Source organism: Miscanthus floridulus, chromosome 7 (genome assembly GCF_019320115.1).
Source record: "Miscanthus floridulus cultivar M001 chromosome 7, ASM1932011v1, whole genome shotgun sequence".
In the NCBI taxonomy this organism is placed as follows: Eukaryota; Viridiplantae; Streptophyta; class Magnoliopsida; order Poales; family Poaceae; genus Miscanthus; species Miscanthus floridulus.
Window position 1 is genome coordinate 36,773,402 of NC_089586.1, and position 19,049 is coordinate 36,792,450.

Sequence of the window (19,049 nt, forward strand, 5' to 3'; positions counted from 1 at the left end):
AATTCCAGCAAGGTTACTCCTTCCGGTACACCTATTGCATGCCGATGCAAATGATAAATATCATGGATGCATAAGGAATGACATGATGCTCATGATGAATGAATCATAGTAGTGTTTACGAACGCATTACTGGACACTCGTTTACCGAGCAAGACTAGCCCTATTCAAATCACTTTAAGCATATTTCTAACTTAACTGAAAGAACAAGATTAACTTACCTAACTTGCATAACCTAAGATAAAGATGCTCATCTTCAGTTAAGGGCCTAACACCTAGGAACAGTACCATGAACTTAGAATAGTAAAGACATACTTAAAATAGCAGTTAAAACTTCATATGCAACAAGTAGTAACTTAATTCTATCATAACTAGAGTTCTATAATTCCAATTGACTTGCAAGAGGACATTCTGGAAAGCTTACGAAATTCTCTACAATTCATTTGTAAACATCAAAGCATGATTCTGAAGTTAACCAAATCAATTTCCAGTAGACCTAGAACCTGTCCAGAATGACGGGGTTACTAGCTTAATTATTTAATGATTGTGCAAAAGCCTAATTTGACCAAACCAAGTTTACCAACTTGTTTTTCATACCTAAGAAACATCAGAAAGTATAGTGTCAACTTCTAAACAAATTATTAAATATCCTTTTCCAATTTATTTAGTTAATTAGGTGATTTAAGCAATATATAGTAAAACTATTCATAAAAATCTACAAAAATTACAGTAGCTATCTCATGCTTCACATAGACTACCATAAAAATTTCAAAGCCATTGAGTAAGTATAACAGTCTACACAAAAATGATAAGGCATACTAGCTTAAAATGGCATAATTAAGAAATCCTAATGAAAAGTGTCAAGCAACAGATTTCACATTTTTCCTAGCATCCTTCTAGCATAAGAATAGCACCCATAAAATTTCACCTTCACTGGATCTATAGAAAAATTATGAAAATTCCCACAAGATCCACCTATTAATAAAAGGAAATTCTATAACTTAAAAACTACACATGCACTAGCTCTGAAATTTTTACCAGAGCTTCTAATAAACCAAAATAGAGGACCCACAAAATTTCATAATTTTTGGACCACAGAAACTCAAGATAAAATTCAAACAAGTTTGCATGCTTCTAAAAACACATTTCAAACTCCTATTTAATTCATCAAAAATTTCTGAAACATGTGCTCATATAATATTTTTGTTAAATACTAGACATGACCAGGAACTCAACAAAATTAGAACCATAGCATTTGGATCTATATACTAGGAGCTACATATTTTTCAAGATGTACATCAATCTGTGAAATAAATAAATAAAACAAAATCGGAAAAACACTCAGCCACAGCTGGGCCAGCCCACGCAACGGCGGCCCAAGACACGGCGCGGCCCAGAGCTGGACTCCCGCCTCAGCCGCGACGGCTGACAGCCGGGTCCCGCGTGACAGCGAGACAGGCAGGGGAGCGGAGGACGGCGACGGCGTATTTCGCCGCCGGTGGCTCTTCCGGCGAAACCATCTACTCGACGACGTTCGCCATGAACATGCGCATCTATTGGTGACCTCAATCGGTGCTATGGTGGTGGCTAGAGGGGTCGGCGACTGACACGGCAGCGCACGGTCACGGCACGGCCGGCTCCGGTGACTCGACGACGACACAGCCCCTATCGATGACCCCACAAGCATCAGTGGTGCTCCTATGACCTAGCGCGTGGTCGAGGAAGGAATGGGAGCGGCGCGAGGGCAGCTGGCCGCGTGGAGCGCCAACTCCGGCGAGCTCCCGCCATGGCCGCGGTGGGGGAAAAACGGCAATGCGCTCTTACCGAGGCTCAACCGACCCGGCTCAAAGGTGGAGGAGGTGGAGGAGGTCACGGCGAGGCTGCAGGCGGATGGGGCAACGCGTTTTCGTGGTGGTTTGCTCGTACGGCGGCGGCGATGCTTGGTCGGCAATGGCGGACGGCCGAGCTCGCGCGTCGCTGTGTGCTGGGGGAGGAGAGAAATGGGGAGGCGAGTGCGTTCGGCAGGCGCGAGTGGCTTCAAGGCCTGGCTGCGACGCCAGGAGGCGCACGGCGCGTGGCCAGCGCGGTCAGCCGGCCGTCGACGCGCGGCGCACACGCGTCCGGCGCTTTCTGAACCCGGTCGGCCACGGCGACTGACCGTTTTCTGAAACAACGCGATTCAGTGTTCCCTTCTAAGCCTGACAGCGATACTTTGACAAGGATTATTTCCTGATCTGTAGTGATCTAGGCTAGAACGTAGTTAACAAAGTTGTTCATCTATCCATGAACTACAACTCTTTCCACTAACGCTCAAGCTGGTGTGGCCCGGTTAGGGAGATACACGGCTCCAAACATGGGTACACGAAACTGTACTGCACGTTAGGACTTAGAAAAATTTGCTGAGTATGAATCAGCATGTACTTCTGACATGTGGGCCAAGTTTGAGCATGTTCTAAGCATTTTCATGAGTTGACCACAAAACAACTTTTGTCCCTTACCAAATTAGCTACAAGTTTGCTTTAGGTTGCTCCAACATGCATAGACTCTAAGTTACTCTTTTTAAACAGTCAAACAGTGAGACTTCTAGGGTCAATTCTAGTCAAACTTTCACTTGAGGGCATTTTGGTCATTTTGCTCTACATGAACAATGTCCCAACAAGTAACCTAAGTGTAGTTAAGGTGTATTAGACCATAATCAACCACTTTACAAACTTGTTAAACCACTTCTAATGATCACATGGAATACAACAACTAAAATAAACAATTCAATCATATGTTGCAATGAAATGTTTCATATGTTTCATGGCTTGGTTGTTATTCTACACTTGTCATATTTCTACCATGTTGCCATGTTTCAAGGTATGAGAAATTTATGTTGCATTCATATGTTGCACTACTATCATTCATAAGCACTCCAATACGAAACAAACAGAATGTGCGAATGTTGCATGTGTATGTTTCAGTGACAATGGAAATGATGACATAGATGGTACACATGCTTATGAAATGAAATGCAATTAGTGGAAGCCAAACACCTAGGGTGTTACAGAGGGGCACGGCAAAGAGAGAGAAAGGGCAGACGTGAATGCGCTAGGGTTTCAGGGGAGCCGTGGAGGTCGCTGTTTTGATCGGGCGACACGCGGGACGGCCGTCGGATCTCATCCGACGACTGGAACGTCATCGAGCCGAAATTGGCCCACGTGGGATGGCACGGCGGGCGGCTTTGCCGGCCCAGGCCCAGGTTGCGGCCTGGGCGCAGGGGAGGTGCCGCAAGAGCGCTCGCGCGTACTGCTGCTGCAGGCCGGGCCGAGTAGTGTCACTGCTGGGCCTCTTACTGCTGTTGCAGGCCAGGCCAGAAAGAACAGTAAATAGCTTTTAAAGTTTATTTAATTTTCAGAAATAAATTTGAATGAATTTTGATGAATTTGGAAGGTTTAAAATTTCTAGTAAAATTACACCACCGTGTTACTTTTTTCCAGAAAGTAGATATGAACAAGAAAATGCTTCTAAAAAGTAGATAATTATTATTTATTCATGTTTTCGCTGCAATATTAAAGTCTATAATCTTCTAATTAAATTCGAACCAACGGGAGAATTTAATTTGAAGAGTAGTCAATTTTTAATCAGTAAATTATAATATTATTATTTTTCTAACCAACGTTGATAATAGCAATATTATAATGTTTAATCATAAGTTTTCCATGCATTAATTTTATTTCTGTCCAACAGTGATGTAAAATTAGTGTATAAGAATATTGTATGTTTTAATTTTGACCAACATTAAATTAAAGCATGCAATTATAATGTCATATTTTCTCACTATCTCTGACGGTGTTTTTCAGGACTCAACCCAATGGCATTCATCTCGCACATACCACCTCTAGAAGGGGGCAATTACAGAGTATAGCGAGAGAAGTATGAGCTCGCACTTGTGCTGTCCGAGAATGACTTAGCGCTCACCTCCCCGTGTCCTACTAAGCCAGTGGACCCGGTGAGGGAAGAAACCGAGTCTGATACTGATTTCACTGCTCGACAGCGAGATCATGCAGAAGTGCACATGAAGTATGATCTCGAGCGCAAGAAATAGGACATATCAAACCACAAGTGCTTGATGGTGGCTAAGTCCACAATCTCAGTTGTTATAAGGGGGTCTATCCCAGACTGTGATACCGCCACGGAGTACCTAAAGAAGGTGGAGAGTCAGTTCCATGGCACTTCAAAGGCTTATGCTAGTACATTAATTAAGAAATTGTTCAATAAAAAATATACTGGTGGCGGTATCAAAGAGCACATTTTGAAGATGAGCAACACGGTTTCAAAGCTGAAGCCAAAGGATTTGGGGCTCGAGGATGAGCTCCTGATTCATTTGGTTTTTGCTTCCTTGCTAAAGGAATATAAAACCTTTGTTGTTAACTACAACATGCAGCCCGAGTGGGACATAGAGAAGCTCATCGCAATGTGTGTTCAAGAAGAAGAAAGGCTGAAGTCCTTACAGGATGACTCTGCTAACCTTATGAAGGACAAGAAAAAGAACTTCAATAAGAATGCCAAACCTCAAGAGAAAGCCCCTCAGACTGAGCATCATCAGAAGAACAACAATGCTCAAGTTGAGAAGGATCAATGCAAATGGTGCAAGAAGCATGGACACTACCAAAGGGATTGTCTAGACTTTCTGAAGAATCTGCTAAAGAGAGGTGAGGATTTCATTACATTCATAGATGAATCCTTGTATTTAAGTTATACAAAATCTACTTAGTGGATTGATTCAGGTGCAACTGTTTATGTTGCAAATTCATTATAGGGATTCCGTATGAGGAGGACCCTGCAAAGAGGAGAAAGAAGAATTAAAGTAGCAAATAGAGTTGAAGCTCAAGTTGAAGCCATTGGAGATCTTTCCCTAGAATTAGTTGATGGTTTTCTACTTAAGCTTTCAGATGTTCTATTTGTACCCTCTTTGCGAAGAAACTTAATAAGTGTTTCATGTTTAGATGACGATAGATATGATTGCCATTTTGGTAATGGCAAATGTCAGATTGTTTATAATAATAAATGTGTTGGTCTTGCCTTCCGACAAGACAAGCTTTATTTATTATCACTTTTTGAGAATGTGAATGATGTAAGTACTGAGAATGAGAATGCTTCATCGTCTATGAATGCAACAAATAAGCGGAAGAGAGTGCATGATGTATCTTCGAAATTATGGCATTGTCGTTTAGGCCATATTTCGAGGGGGAAAATAGAATAATTGATTAAGAAATCAATTCTTTCGCCTTTAGAATTTTCAGATTTAGAACAATGCATAGATTGCATAAAAGGAAAGTATGTGAAGAAAATAAAGAAAGATGTCAAACGAAGTGCAGGAATTTTAGAAATAGTCCACACAGACATCTGTGGTCCTTTTCCTGTTAAAAGTGTGGATGGTTATGATTCATTTATAACATTCACAGATGACTATTCTCATTTTGGCTATATTTATCCAATTAAAGAAAGATTGGAAGTATTGGATAAATTTAAAATATTCAAGGTTGAAGTAGAGAATCAGCACAACTTAAAGATTAAGGTAGTAAGGTCCATCCGTGGGGGAGAGTACTACGGTCGACACACCCCATATGGCCAAGTTCATGAACCCTTTGCAAGGTACTTACAGGAAAATGGCATAGTAGCCCAGTATTCTACATCGGGCGAGCCTCAGCAGAATGGAGTAGCTGAAAGACGCAACCGTACCTTAATGAATATGGTGAGAAGCATGATAAGTTACTCTACCTTACTGATAAGTTCATGGATGGAGGCGTTAAAAACCGCCATTCATATTCTTAATCGAGTGCTAAGTAAGTCGGTGCCCAAGACACTGTATGAGTTGTGGACAGAAAAGAAACCCTCACTAAACTATTTACGTGTGTGGGGTTGTCTAGCTAAGGCAAAAGTATTTAACCAAATATAGAGAAGCTGGACTCCAAGACAGTCAGCTGCCATTTCATTGGCTATCTAGAAAAGTTAAAAGGTTATTGCTTCTATTGTCCTGACAGACAAACAAAGTTTGTAGAAACAAGACATGTTGTCTTCTTGGAGGATGATATGATTAGGGGAGCATGGTAGCGCGAGAAATAAGTTTTGAAGAGAAGCAGGTGTATGTGCCCACTCCTATGGTTCAGGAACCATTCTTCATGCTACCTGTTGCTGTACCAACAGTGCAAGACACTATAGTAACAGCACCTGTTGTTAGTTCTTTTGTGGCAACAATGAATAAGCATGAGGAACCTGTCCTTCAGGATCCCTAGGAACTCGTTGTCACACGTGAGGGAGAGCAACAACAGCCTCATGTAGAACAAGCATCATCTAACGAGGCCCCTAGAAGGCCTCAAAGAGTCAGGAGATCAGCCATTCCTGATGATTATGAAGTTTATGAATGTGAGGAATTTCAAATGGAGGGTGATCCCACCTCATTTGAAGAAGCCATGAGAAGCGCTCACTCATCCAAGTGGCTTGAAGTCATGGAAGATAAAATGAAATCAATGAAAACAAATGGAGTTTGGAACTTAGAAATAATTTCTAAAGGAGCCAAGACAGTAGGCTATAAATGGGTCTACAAAACTAAACATGACTCCAAAGGGAATATAGAAAAGTTTAAAGCGCGACTTGTAGCGAAAAGTTTCACGCAAAAAGAAGGCATAGATTACAATGAGACATTTTTCAGTCTCATGTAAGGATTCTTTTAGAATCATAATGACGCTTGTAGCACATTACGATTTAGAATTACATCAGATGGATGTAAAGACGACGTTCCTAAATGGGGATTTGGAGGAAAATGTTTATATGGCACAACCGAAAGGTTTTATTGTGGAAGGAAAAGAACGCATGGGATGCCGCCTGAAGAAATCCATTTGTGGATTAAAGCAAGCTTCAAGACAGTGGTATTTGAAGTTTGATAGTACAATAAGAAAGTTTGGGTTTCAAGAAAATATAGAGGACAATTGCGTTTATACAAAGTTCAAGAATGGGAAATACATTTTTCTAGTCTTGTATGTGGATGACATCTTGCTCGCTAGCAGTGATGTCAATCTACTACTAGAAACAAAGAAGTTCTTGTCCTCAAAGTTTGATATGAAGAATCTCAGTGAATCTTCGTTCGTCCTAGGAATAGAGATTCACCGAGATAGAGAAAAGAGGTTTTAGGATTATCACAAAAGGCATACTTAGAAAAAGTTCTAAAGAAATACAGTATGCGAAATTATAAGTCATCACTTGTTCCCATAGTCAAGTGCGACAGATATGGGGAATTTCAATGCCCCAGGAATCAATATGAGATCGATCAAATGAAAGTGGTTCTATATAGTTCAGCTGTCGAAAGTTTACAGTATGCTCAAGTATGTACTTGCCCTGACTTAGCATATGTTACCGGGTTGCTTGGCAGATATCAGAGTAATCCAGGAATAGAACACTAGAAATTAGTAAAGAAAGTTTTACGTTACCTGTAAGGTACGAAGGCTCTCATGCTAACATATAGAAGATCTGATTCCCTGCACATAGAGGGGTACACAGATTCTGATTATGCGGGAGATCAAAGAAAGTCCACGTCAAGATACATATTCACTCTCGCTGGAGGAGCTATATCGTGGAAAAGCTCAAACCAGACCGTCACTACATCGTCCACAATGTATGCCGAGTTTGTAGCATGTTATGAGGCCACAGGGTAGGTGAATTGGCTAAAGAAAATCAGGCCCGGGTTGAAAGTGGTAGACGACATACACAAACCACTCAAGTTATACTGCGATAATAATCCAGCAGCATGTTATGCTCACAACAATAAGTCAAGTGGTGCTGCCAAACATGTTGACATAAAGTATTATGTTGTGAAAGATAAAGTCCGGGATCATATAATTAGTCTTGAAGGCTTACCACCCAGCGTGTTCAGAGATCACTTAGCCGGCATGGGGTTAAGGGAAAGCCTATGATTCCTAGACAATAAGGGCCTAGTTAAGAATCTGTTTCAAAACAGAGAGGTGCATTGTAGCTGTTTAATCTAATGGCAAGAGAACGTGACGATGAGGCACGCTTTATGCACTTATCTGTGATGAAATAGGAACAAGAGAAAGTAAGTTAAGTTAAGTTTAAGTTATAAATGAGATAAGTGGGAGAATGTTAGCCCAATTGACCCACGGTCAATTGGGTCCTTGGATCCGTGTCCTGATCGGGGGCGCCCAACCCTAATATGGTTGGTGGACCCCCATCGCACAGCGCCATAAATAGAAGGTGGGGGCCGGGGCGCCAAGCATGAGGTTCGCCAGAGCCGCCTAGCACCCCACCTACAGTCCTAAACCCTAACCGATCACAGAGGGGGCGCTGCCAGCGACGAGAAGCACCGCCACCAGCCAACGCCGTCACTGCACCGCCGTCCTTCAACATAGCACCGCCACCGGGACTTCACCAAGCACCGCGATGGGGAGCCCGTCTTCCTCCAAGACGGCCGATGATTTGCACCCCCTTCACCCCTCTCTTCCTCACTCTATTTATTAATCTAGTACTAGTAGATGCTTTTAGAATTCACGATTTATTCTAAGTATAAATAGATATGCTAGATTTATAACTAGAGATCGTGCTTTTAACACGATCACATCAATCTCAGTCGGAGAGTCGCCAGCCAAACCCAGGCGTCGACCATTAAACGACCTGCTGTTTGGTGTCTTCCCCTTTTTGGCCTGGCCTACCACTAGTACTTTTCAACCCCGTCGTCCCCTTGAGCTCCCTCCGCTGCAGGCCTAGCCTCTCCAGTTCCGTCCAGCCTCCAACAGGCCAACCGCCAACCTCACCTTCCCCGCTCCACCGCACTACCAGTCCATGTCCATGTCCAGTCCTACTCTTTCTACTTTTCCGCTCCACGCACATCCACATGACCACATATGCATGCCCACGCGTACACATCTGCACTGCACACATCGTCTTCCTCACCGCCATGGCTGACGATGGCCCGTATACTTCTATATAAATAGCAACGGCCGACGACCGACTCGATCACCAAGCTAGCGGACATCGAGAAGCCAGCCAGCCATGGAGCACAACTCTCCTCCTGACCTCGTCGTCGCCCTTGCCGGCTGATGTATGGACACCCTCTTCGTGCTCGGCCAGGAGTCCCGGCTGCGCATCCTCCAGCAGGCAGCGGCGCGCGTCCCCGGCTGCGCCTACCTCTGCGCCTGGGCCGCCATCCCTGCCCAGCCCCACCACCCAGTTGCTTCGTCTTCTTCCTCTACCTCGGCAGCAGCTGCCACCAGGTACCGTACCTAGCTAGCTACACAGCGTGCACGTATTCGCAATGCATCCGGATTTGAATCGATCGATTGGCCATGGATGATTGAATTGATATTACGTATGCCCGCAGCGCCCGTCTTCTGTGCTGCCTCGACGCATGGCTCTGCGACGGCGGTGGTGACCGGCCCAGCCTCGGTGACGCCCGCCGCCTGCGCGCGCTCTTCGACGCCTACCGGGGCTCCCTCTGCCCACCCGTCGCCGGGTTCGCCCACTATCTCTACTATACACCATGTGCACGCATGCATGCCGGCGACGACGACCCAACGTAGCCGCCGGCCGCCGCGCGGCGCGTCGATGTGCAATGTAACTTGAGATTTAATTTCAATTCACTCATCAGCCATGGCGGTTCTGCATGCGTGTGTGCCCGCAGGTGCGTGCCGGGGTGGGCGTACAAGGATGGCCGCGCGTACATGGAGCTGCCGGCGCACGACCTCTCATCCTCGACGTCGCTGCCAGTGCAGCAGCAGTTCTATCAGGTCGGTGTTGGTGCATGCATCTGTTGTACGCCATCGTCTTGTCTACTATTGCTGCATTTGATTCTGCACTTCTTTTTGTTGTTGATTTCCCTCGCTTCTCTTCATCCTCGAATTAATCCTGAGCTTGCTTCATTCTCTCTTGCTTGTGATGCTGCAGGAAGCTGGCATCAAGGTTTGTTTTCTTCATCACCTCATACATATGATCACATTTTATATATATGTATATACTCGATCCTGCAATAAAGATGTATATATAACTTCAGTATACACATGATCATCGATTTCTTGGGAATTGGCTTGCGTAGATGGCGGCGTTCATGGGATGCGAGAGCGGCGAGATCGAGATCGGCATGTCGACGGCGGCAAGTAGCGGCGGATCCCCGAGGAGCCTGGAGTCCACCTTGCAGCAGTTTTTCTCGGAGGACTTCTTCCAGCAATCGCTGCTCGAGGAGCTGCTCCAGCTGCCACCGACGCGGCCGTCGTCGCCGTCGTCCTCTCTGCCGTCCGTCTCCGTGGGCAGCCCAGCGGCCGATGTCTCGACGTCGCTCCAACGCACGGTGGCCGTGACGCCGGCGCCGTCCTCCGTAGAGAGACAGGCGGCGCCGCCAGTGGCACCGCCTCCTCCGCGCCCGCCGCTCCCCTTCGTCCGGCACGGCGGGCCCGGCCACGTCTGTTTCCCGAGCGCCGAAGCCGACGACGCCGCGATGGCGCAGGCCATGCTCGACGTCATCTCCGCCTCGTCTTCCTCGGCGCTGCCCACTCCGCCGTCCACGGCCACGGCGCCTCCTCCTCCTCCTCCGGGAAACCACCACCGCGCGCGGCGGCGGGGTGCGGCGACGTCGTTCCGGGCGTACAACGCGGCGCTGGCGCCCAGGGCACCGTGGCGGCCGCCGGGCGCGCCAGGGCAGCGCATGATCAAGATGGGCATCTCCATCCTGAGGAGGATGCACATGCTTAGGTTCAGCCGGGAGCGCAGTGCTGGTGGCACCACGACGATGCCGCAGCGGGGACAGGAGGGAGAGGATGACCCGTCGTCGTCGGCAGTGCCGTCGAGCAGCCAGCTCAACCATATGATATCGGAGCGGCGGCGGCGGGAGAGGCTCAACGAGAGCTTCGAGGCGCTTCGAGGCTTGCTCCCGCCGGGATCAAAGGTAATATAAACTCCGCAATTACAGTACGTATATGATGAATGGCTTGCTTGATTATATTGATCTTTCAAAAAAGAGATGATTTGCTTGATTAATTAATCCTCAATATATACATATATATATTGTTGTGTAACTCCATTTTTGTTCATAGAAATAGAGTTGCTTTGTTTGTATGCATGAAATACTACACATTTTATACCACTGTATTTTGTTTTCTTTATTTAGTTTGGACGGCCATTTTGATATACTTTATTAGACATACACTTTTGGTGCGTACTAGTTTTAAGGTTGTAGCAAAAAAAAAGGTAGCTTAAATCTGGCTTAATCACTGTTAATTTTACACTAATTTGCATGTGCATTCCATTGTTGACAATGTAGAAAGACAAGGCTACCGTGCTGGCCAAGACGCTGGACTACATGAACATTCTGGTAGCCCAAATAGCCGACCTGGAGGCGAAGAACCGGAGCCTGGAGAGCCGAGCTCACCACCACCATCGGCACGCCAATGGCGGCTCGTCGTCGTTGGAGCAACGAGTAGTGGTTCTGCAGGGGCTGATGAGCGGCACGCCGTCGTCGTCGGAGAGGGTGCAGGTCCACGTGACGGGCGCCGGCGGCGACGTCAGCGGCATGTCGACCTCGTCGTCGTCGTCAGCGGGACTGCCGCCGCCCGGGCGAGAGGCGGTGACCGTGCGTGTGCACGCGCGGGCGGCGCAGGGCGACGTGGCGGAGCTGGTGGCCCGCGCGCTGGCCGTGATCAAGGACATGGGGTGCTTCGCGGTGGTGGACGTCAACGCCGGCCGGCCCAGCGATGGCGGCGGTGATGTTGCTCAGGCCACCTTCACGCTGCGAGCAACGGTAAGCTTATTATTGAATTCATAAAAGTATAATAATACCTATATAATTGCACTCTAATTTCCGTTTGTGGGTCATGGCCATGCATTTAAAAAGCTATATGGACGCACACGTTACAGACTCGTTGAAAGGTTGATTGAACCACACGCACGGTTCCTTATAAAAAATAATCCAAATTAAACTAATTTGAAGGAAGAATGGAAATGCTGTGGTGGGTACTAGCAGCATTTGAGAAGCTACTTCAAGGCTTTCAAAATTGAATAAACGGACAAATTTGAGATTTTGATGCATGAGGCCTGCCTGGGCTGGGCCCTGGAAAGTAGCTGTAGCCGTAGTTTTCTCTGTCTCTGTCTCTCCAGTTGCCCCCTCTTGGACACGCAGAAGCAGAGGAGGCTGTGTTGTACTGTACTGTACGTAGTATATTTGGTCGTATTTACAGTCTGAAACTGGAATTTCAAATCGAATTATAGTAAAATTAAGTTGTGTATGTATATTGCAGGCGGGCGAGTTCGACGCGGCGTCGCTGAGGGAGGCTGTGAGGAAGGCTGCCGAGGATTCCGCGACACCGCCGTCGGACGACTCGTAGACGGCCGGCGAATCGACTCGCCTGTTCGTTCTGGTTCTGCTGACCAGAGGAGCGACGCCCCGACCCACCCAAACCCAATCCGGAGGCGCCCGTTTTTTGTTGCCTCGTCTGTCGTGTGGAGCGTGCGTGTTAAATTAAACGGAGACATTTTCCCCTCTCCGCCGGCATAACCGGCCGATGGACGTACGTGTCGTCCAAGAGCGTAGTTTCTGGCTATGGGCGGTGTGGTGCCTGGTGCATGATGATACTCCCACTACGCACCCATTGCGCCTCAATTATTCCACTACTAATTAATGATCATAACAAGAGCATCCTTAGTATGGCTCCTCTGTCCCGAAGGTATGTTTGTTTTAGCTTTTTACTGATTTCTACCATGCAATGCAAAATTCAGAAGTTCAAACAAATAGTCTAGCTGCTGAGCTAGCTTTCGAAAAGCTAAAATGATACATGTTCTGATGAGCTTTTCTAGTTTTTCAACGTGTTGAGAAGCTAAAAATCTAGTACAAAAGCCAATAAAAAAATCATCAGCCAGAAGCCAAAAACTAAACCAACCAACCTATGTAAACTTGGAAACTACCGATCAGGACCACTGGATGCTGATCCAATTGATGAGGTGAGGTGGGATTTTTTTGCGCTTAAGCCCCCCACCCGTCGGCCTTTTTTTTGCGCTTAAGCCCCCTCGCCCCATCCATTGAATCAGCATCTAGTGGTCCTGATTGATAGTTTCTAAATGTACACAGGTTGATTGGTTTGCACCTGATATGTTGCCTAACTATAAAGTCATATCTTTAAGCTAAAAGGCTAAAAACCATAGCTCAAATAAACAGACCCTAAAACCCATTCGTTCATGAGTAATTAGGATTGCACCCTGAACGCCTATCCTACTTTTGGTCATTGAACCAATGGTTTGCTCATTGCTTGGATTAGCATATTTTTACTATTCTCTTCGTTTTAAATTATAAATTATTGTCGTTTTTTTGCTAGATATATAGTAAAATACCTAAAAAAATCAAAAACAACTTTATAATTTGAAACAGAGAAAGTATCTAGAGGCAACTAACAAAGAAACAATCGATGTTTCTCTCTCTCCATCTTGGTCAAACAATTATACTAACACGAAATTTAGAAATAAGGGATTATCAAACTCAATGCTATCATAATTTGTATCCATAAGATCTATATATAATATTAAAGAGCGAAATATTTTCTTGTTCTTCATCGCTCACAATCGTCCGATAGATACTGACAAACTCATCTCTTCCATACTTGTACGTATAAGTTAGAGTAGTGTGTTTAGACACAGTGCATAGTCTGATTTCAAAATGAATTGGAATACGAAGTGTTTCCATGGTTTATTTGCATCTCTCTTATGCCCAGACGACTTATGTGCTAAGGCTCGGCGGAGTTCGATCATGAAATAAATTGGAACACATGATACAATCGTTGATAAAATCTCTAAACCTTTCATACTCATACGAGTTGACTATAGCAAACGTCCAGGCACAATATAGAGTTTTGATTCTATATTGTTGAATATAGATTATTAAAAGGTGGAGGAGGGGATGATGGCTAGACCCTGCATGTCATTGAGATGGAGAGAGAGGTTGTAGCAGGGGCACTTTGGGGCTTACGAAAATACAGATGCCTGTGCATGGGCCCAACGATATGCAGAGCGTACAAAATGGTGTATCTCAGATGCACAAGAACTGTAATGGCACCGCTCCGATTAGAGAATTCTTTCACATTTATATACAACTAAATCTCCTAATACGTGGCAGATGTGCAAACGTTTAATCGTGTTTAATTTATGTTTACACGTCCTAAGCGCTAATCGGTGTCTTAGCGCCTGCCTAGCGCCTAGCGTGTTTTCTGGAACCTTGGCTCCAATATGATGAATAATAATGGTACTAGTTTTTTTCAATCCGTGAAAGTTGTAATGGTATGGTTCCAATTAACCCTAAAATTTTTTATGGAGCTAAACACATATGGAAGTATATTTACATGATCCATTCGTTTGTTAGTTGACTAGTAAATGTGTCCTTGAATTGTAATGGAGCATCTATCTTATTATATGGTCATCTGAACAATTTGCAGTTTAGAGTTTTATTCAATAATCATAATCTGTTCTAATACGTTCTTAAATTGAACTTTGTAATTGCTTGACGCATCTTGGAATCTGACTCCGTATCATTCCTAGACGTGCATTGTTCTAACTTGTATGAAAAGAACACTAAGTTTCATTAATATACGAAACACGGGAGTGTAAATCCATATCTATATCTATATCTATACATAATAATAAAGCGGTAAAATTTCCGACTATTTTTTGGTCCATCCATTTTGAAAGCATCTAGGCCCCTAATTGGGTTTCGGTGATTAATGACAACACAAGATTACTATGACTAACGTGTGTTTTGCAGAGGCAATTAAGTTAGGTCATGGTAATGGAGATCAATTGGGCAATCAAGATGGTCATGCCCCTACAATGGAAATCGTTTCGGTTTCAAAGGATAGACGACAAGGTTAAGGATGACTAGTTCTAAGTGTCAATTGGAGTTGAAGAGACACTTAGAGTAGTTTAGGACTTTATTTTTTCTTTGGCCGTACTATTAAGGGGGGTATGGACGGGTAGCTTGACCTAGATGAGTCTAGTGAGTTAGGTGTGGTGCACACTTGTTAAAACTAGCACTAGGTAGCTCCACAATAGCCCTAAGATCCAATGGAGCAAACTTCATTCACATATGATCGAGAGTTGGAAGTGAATGGAGGGTCAAGTACTGACCGGACGCTGGCTCCGGTGCGACCGGACACTGGCCGCAGGGTCCGGTCAGTTCATTTGACCAAGGAGATTGCATTCGGTGCGACCGGACGCTGAGTGGTCGAGTGACCGGACGCTGAGGACCAGCGTCCGGTCGACTCCAGTAAGGTTCAGAGAAGGAATTCTGCGACCAGACGCGACCGGTCAGTACTGACCAGACCCTAGGGGTTCAGCGTCCGGTCGAGTACAGTAAGGTTCTAGTGAGGGTTAAATGCGACCGGACGCGTCCGGTCAGTGGTGATCGGACCCGGGCTGCGTCCGGTCAACACGTAAACACAGGTGTGCTGGTTGAACTGACCGGAGCATCCGGTCAACATGACCGGAGCGTCCGGTCACCCCGTAGAGGCACATAACGGTTCGTTTTTCAGGCTGCCTTATAAATAGAAGCTCCACTCGTGTGTGGAGTCACTTTTGCTCATTCCAACAGCTGAGAAACACCTTTGTGAGTGCCAAGAAGAGCAAGGTCCTAGTGAGGTGATTGAGATTTGAGAATCTAAGAGAGTAGCCTCATTAGTGAATCAAGAGTAGCAAAGTGTGCATCCACCGTTCTCATTAGGCTTCGCGTGGTTAAGTGAGAGTTCGTGCTTGTTACTCTTGGTGATCGCCATCACCTAGATGGCTTGGTGGTGATTGGGAGCTTGGTGATCACCTGACAGAGCTTGTGGGTGACCCAACTCAAGTTGTGAGCGGTTTTGGGTGATTCACCGCGACGGAGTGTCGAAGAATCAACCCGTAGAGAGCACTTGATCCTTGCGCGGATCAAGGGGGAGCTACACCCTTGCGCGGGTGCTCCAACGAGGACTAGTGGGGAGTGGCGACTCTCCGATACCTCGGCAAAACATCGTCGCGTTCCTCTCTCTCTCTCTCTATTTACTTTGAGCATTTACTTTGAGCAATTCAATACTTGTTTTTACATTCATAGAATTGCCATGCTAGAGTAAGTTTGGAACATAGGTTGCAAGTCCTTTGTGCGTTAGATTGATAGAAACACGTTTCTAGGCACAAGGGGTTAATTGGGCTAACCGTAGGATTTACTTATTGCAAGAAAATTTAGAATTAGCCCAATTCACCCCCCTCTTGGGCATCTTGATCCTTTCAATTGGTATCGGAGCCTCGTGCTCACGTTTTTAAGCTTAATCGCTTAGAGCAAGATGTCTCACGGGGATGAACCTCCTCCTATCTTTGAGGGAGATGACTTTCCATATTGGAAAATCCGCATGGAGGCGTACTTAGAAGCTCTAGACATTGGTATTCTTAGAGCCGCCTCACAAGGCTTCCCAAAACCTCGGGATGCTATACACTTACAAGGCGATGAGGTTAATTATGAAAAGTGGAATGCAAAGGCTCGAAACACTATCTTTAGAGGCCTTTGCAAAGATGTGTTCAACCGCGTAAGGAACCACAAAGATGCCCATGCACTATGGTCGGACGTTTGTGCGCTCTATGAGGGAACCAAGAGTGAGCGTGGGGAACGCTATCATCTTATGATTAAAAAGCTAAATTCATTTGAGATGCTTCCCAAAGAATGTGCTAATGAGATGTATTCACGTTTGAATGTTCTTGTAGAGGAAGTCAATGGGCTTGGACTTACTCAAATGTCACCATCCGACGTTGTGAGAAAGATCTTGAGTGTCCTCCCCATTGACAAATATGGGCATATTGTGACCGTGCTACACCAAGGTGATCTTTCCACCGCTACACCGACACAAATCTTGGAAAAGATCAATGCTCATGAGATGTACATGCACATCACGCCACAAGATGGCTCATCCTCTACCAAGCAGAAAGAGAAGGACTTAGCATTCAAAGCTAGCCAAGATAAGGGCAAAGCAAGACTTGAGTATGAGAGCTCAAGTGATGAAGAAGATGAAGATGAAGATCTTGCTCTCATGGTGAAGAAAGCCACCAAAATGCTAAAGAAGCTAAACAAGAGTGGCATCAAGTTCGACGGCAAGAAGAAGTTCTTCACAAGCTCTAGAAGAAAGTCAATCTCCGAAATGGATTGCTTCAATTGTGGTGAACTTGGTCATCTAGCACATCAATGCACCAAGCCCAAGAAAAATAAGTTCAAGAACAAGAACAAGGGCAAGAAAGATGACTCAAGTAACGAAGATGAAGATGAGAAGAAGAAGAACAAGCCATACAAGAAAAGAGATGGCAAAAAAGGGACTTCCACAAGAAGAAGAAGAGTGGAAAGGCCTACATCATCGGTGATTGGCTCATGGATATTGATTCATCTAGTGGATCATCCGATGATGATAGTGAAGATGAGAAGGTGGCCGCCATTGCTATTGATCTTTTATCTTCACCACCACCATCGCCATCATCCTCTACACACCTATGCCTTATGGCCAAGGGTGAATGCAAGGTAACTAATAATGATGATAGTAGTGATGATGAGCAAGCTAGTGATGATGATAGTGATAGCGATGATGATGATTCACCTTCATATGATGATCTTGTCAAAATACTAAGACAATACACTAAGATCATTATAAAGAGTAGAGCTAAAAATGAAAAGCTTGATGCTAAAAATGATTCACTCTTAGCAAAATGCGATACATTGGAAAAGGCTAATGTTGAGCTTAAAGAAACAAATGATGCTATATCATCCAAACTCAAGGAGCTCAAATCTTCTAAGAAAGAGCTTAAAGATAAACATGATAAACTTGAGTGGGTGCACAATGAGCTCATCACTAGCCACAACAAGCTAAAAGATGAACATACAACTCTAAAGATCAATTATGATACTCTTGTTATTGCTCAAGAATTTTTACCAAATGAGCCACATGATGCTACTAACCATGTTGTTAAGATTGATATAGCTACATCATGTGATGATTTGATTGATCAGAGCATTGAGCAAGGATCTAGTGGCAAAGGCAAGAAAGTGGTTGAGTGCAATGACTATGATGAATATGTCAAGCTCAAGAATACAAATGAAAAGCTCATAAAAGATCTTGAAGAGATGAAAAGCCACAACACCATCGTGATAGAAACTCTTGATCATGATGAAGAATTGATCCTTAAGAATGAGAAGCTCAAAGAAGAGAACAAGAAGCTCAAGGAAGAGAAGAACAATGATATTCTCAAGGAAGAGAACAAGAAGCTCAAGATAGAGAAAGAGCATCTCAAGATGGGATTAAGCAAGTTTGCAAGAGGCAAGCATCTCCAAAGTGAGCTACTCATGAACACCGTCATGAAGATGGATAGAAGTGGCATTGGATATGTGGCAAGTATAGAAAAGAAGAAGGCTCAAGTTCAACAACAACAATCAAAGCCAAAGCCAAAGCCAAAGAGATGTTTTGAGTGTGGACAAGAAGGCCACTTTACTCATGAGTGCCAAACTCCATCGCCACAATCCTTGCCCAAGCATGCTAGACCCTTTGCCTTCAATGCTCACTACATACTTAGAAAGGATTCTAGTGGAAAGATGAAAGTCATGTTCTTAGGACCCCCTAACAAGAATAGGCCTAAGAAGATTTGGGTGGCTAAGTCACTTGTTGAGAAGGTGAAGAGCCCTCAACAAGTTTGGGTTCCTAAAGCTTGAATCTCTTGTGTGTAGGTGAACTACAAGACCGGTGGAAGTCATTGGGTTATTGATAGTGGTTGCACTCAACATATGACCGGTGATCCTCGTATGTTCACCTCACTAGATGAAGAGGTAGATGGACAAGAGAGAATAACATTTGGAGATAACTCAAAGGGCAAGGTTAAAGGATTGGGCAAAGTGGCAATATCAAATGATCATTCCATCTCAAATGTGCTATATGTTGCTTCATTGAGCTTCAACTTGCTATCCGTTGGACAATTATGTGATCTTGGCTTCCAATGCTTGTTCACCGAGAAGGAGGTTGTTGTATCCAAGG

General features: G+C 44.8%; 1 protein-coding gene across 1 annotated transcript; it reads left to right on the top strand.

Annotated features, from left to right (window-relative positions):
* The first annotated feature begins 9,695 nt into the window (after positions 1 to 9,695).
* Positions 9,696 to 12,362, top strand: LOC136463047 (putative transcription factor bHLH041). The gene is made up of 5 exons (XM_066462090.1): positions 9,696 to 9,776; positions 9,934 to 9,948; positions 10,082 to 10,927; positions 11,303 to 11,779; positions 12,276 to 12,362. Exons 1-5 carry the CDS (start codon positions 9,711 to 9,713, stop codon positions 12,360 to 12,362), a joined length of 1,491 nt encoding a protein of 496 aa, XP_066318187.1. The 5' UTR covers positions 9,696 to 9,710.
* The last annotated feature ends 6,687 nt before the right edge of the window (positions 12,363 to 19,049 follow it).

Bases quoted from the DNA above. Each gene is read 5' to 3' on its own strand.
- LOC136463047 (XM_066462090.1), top strand. From the start codon at position 9,711: ATGGAGCTGCCGGCGCACGACCTCTCATCCTCGACGTCGCTGCCAGTG. The intron at 10,928-11,302 runs GTAATATAAACT...TTGACAATGTAG, and splicing joins TGCTCCCGCCGGGATCAAAG to AAAGACAAGGCTACCGTGCT. The intron at 11,780-12,275 runs GTAAGCTTATTA...TGTATATTGCAG, and splicing joins CCTTCACGCTGCGAGCAACG to GCGGGCGAGTTCGACGCGGC.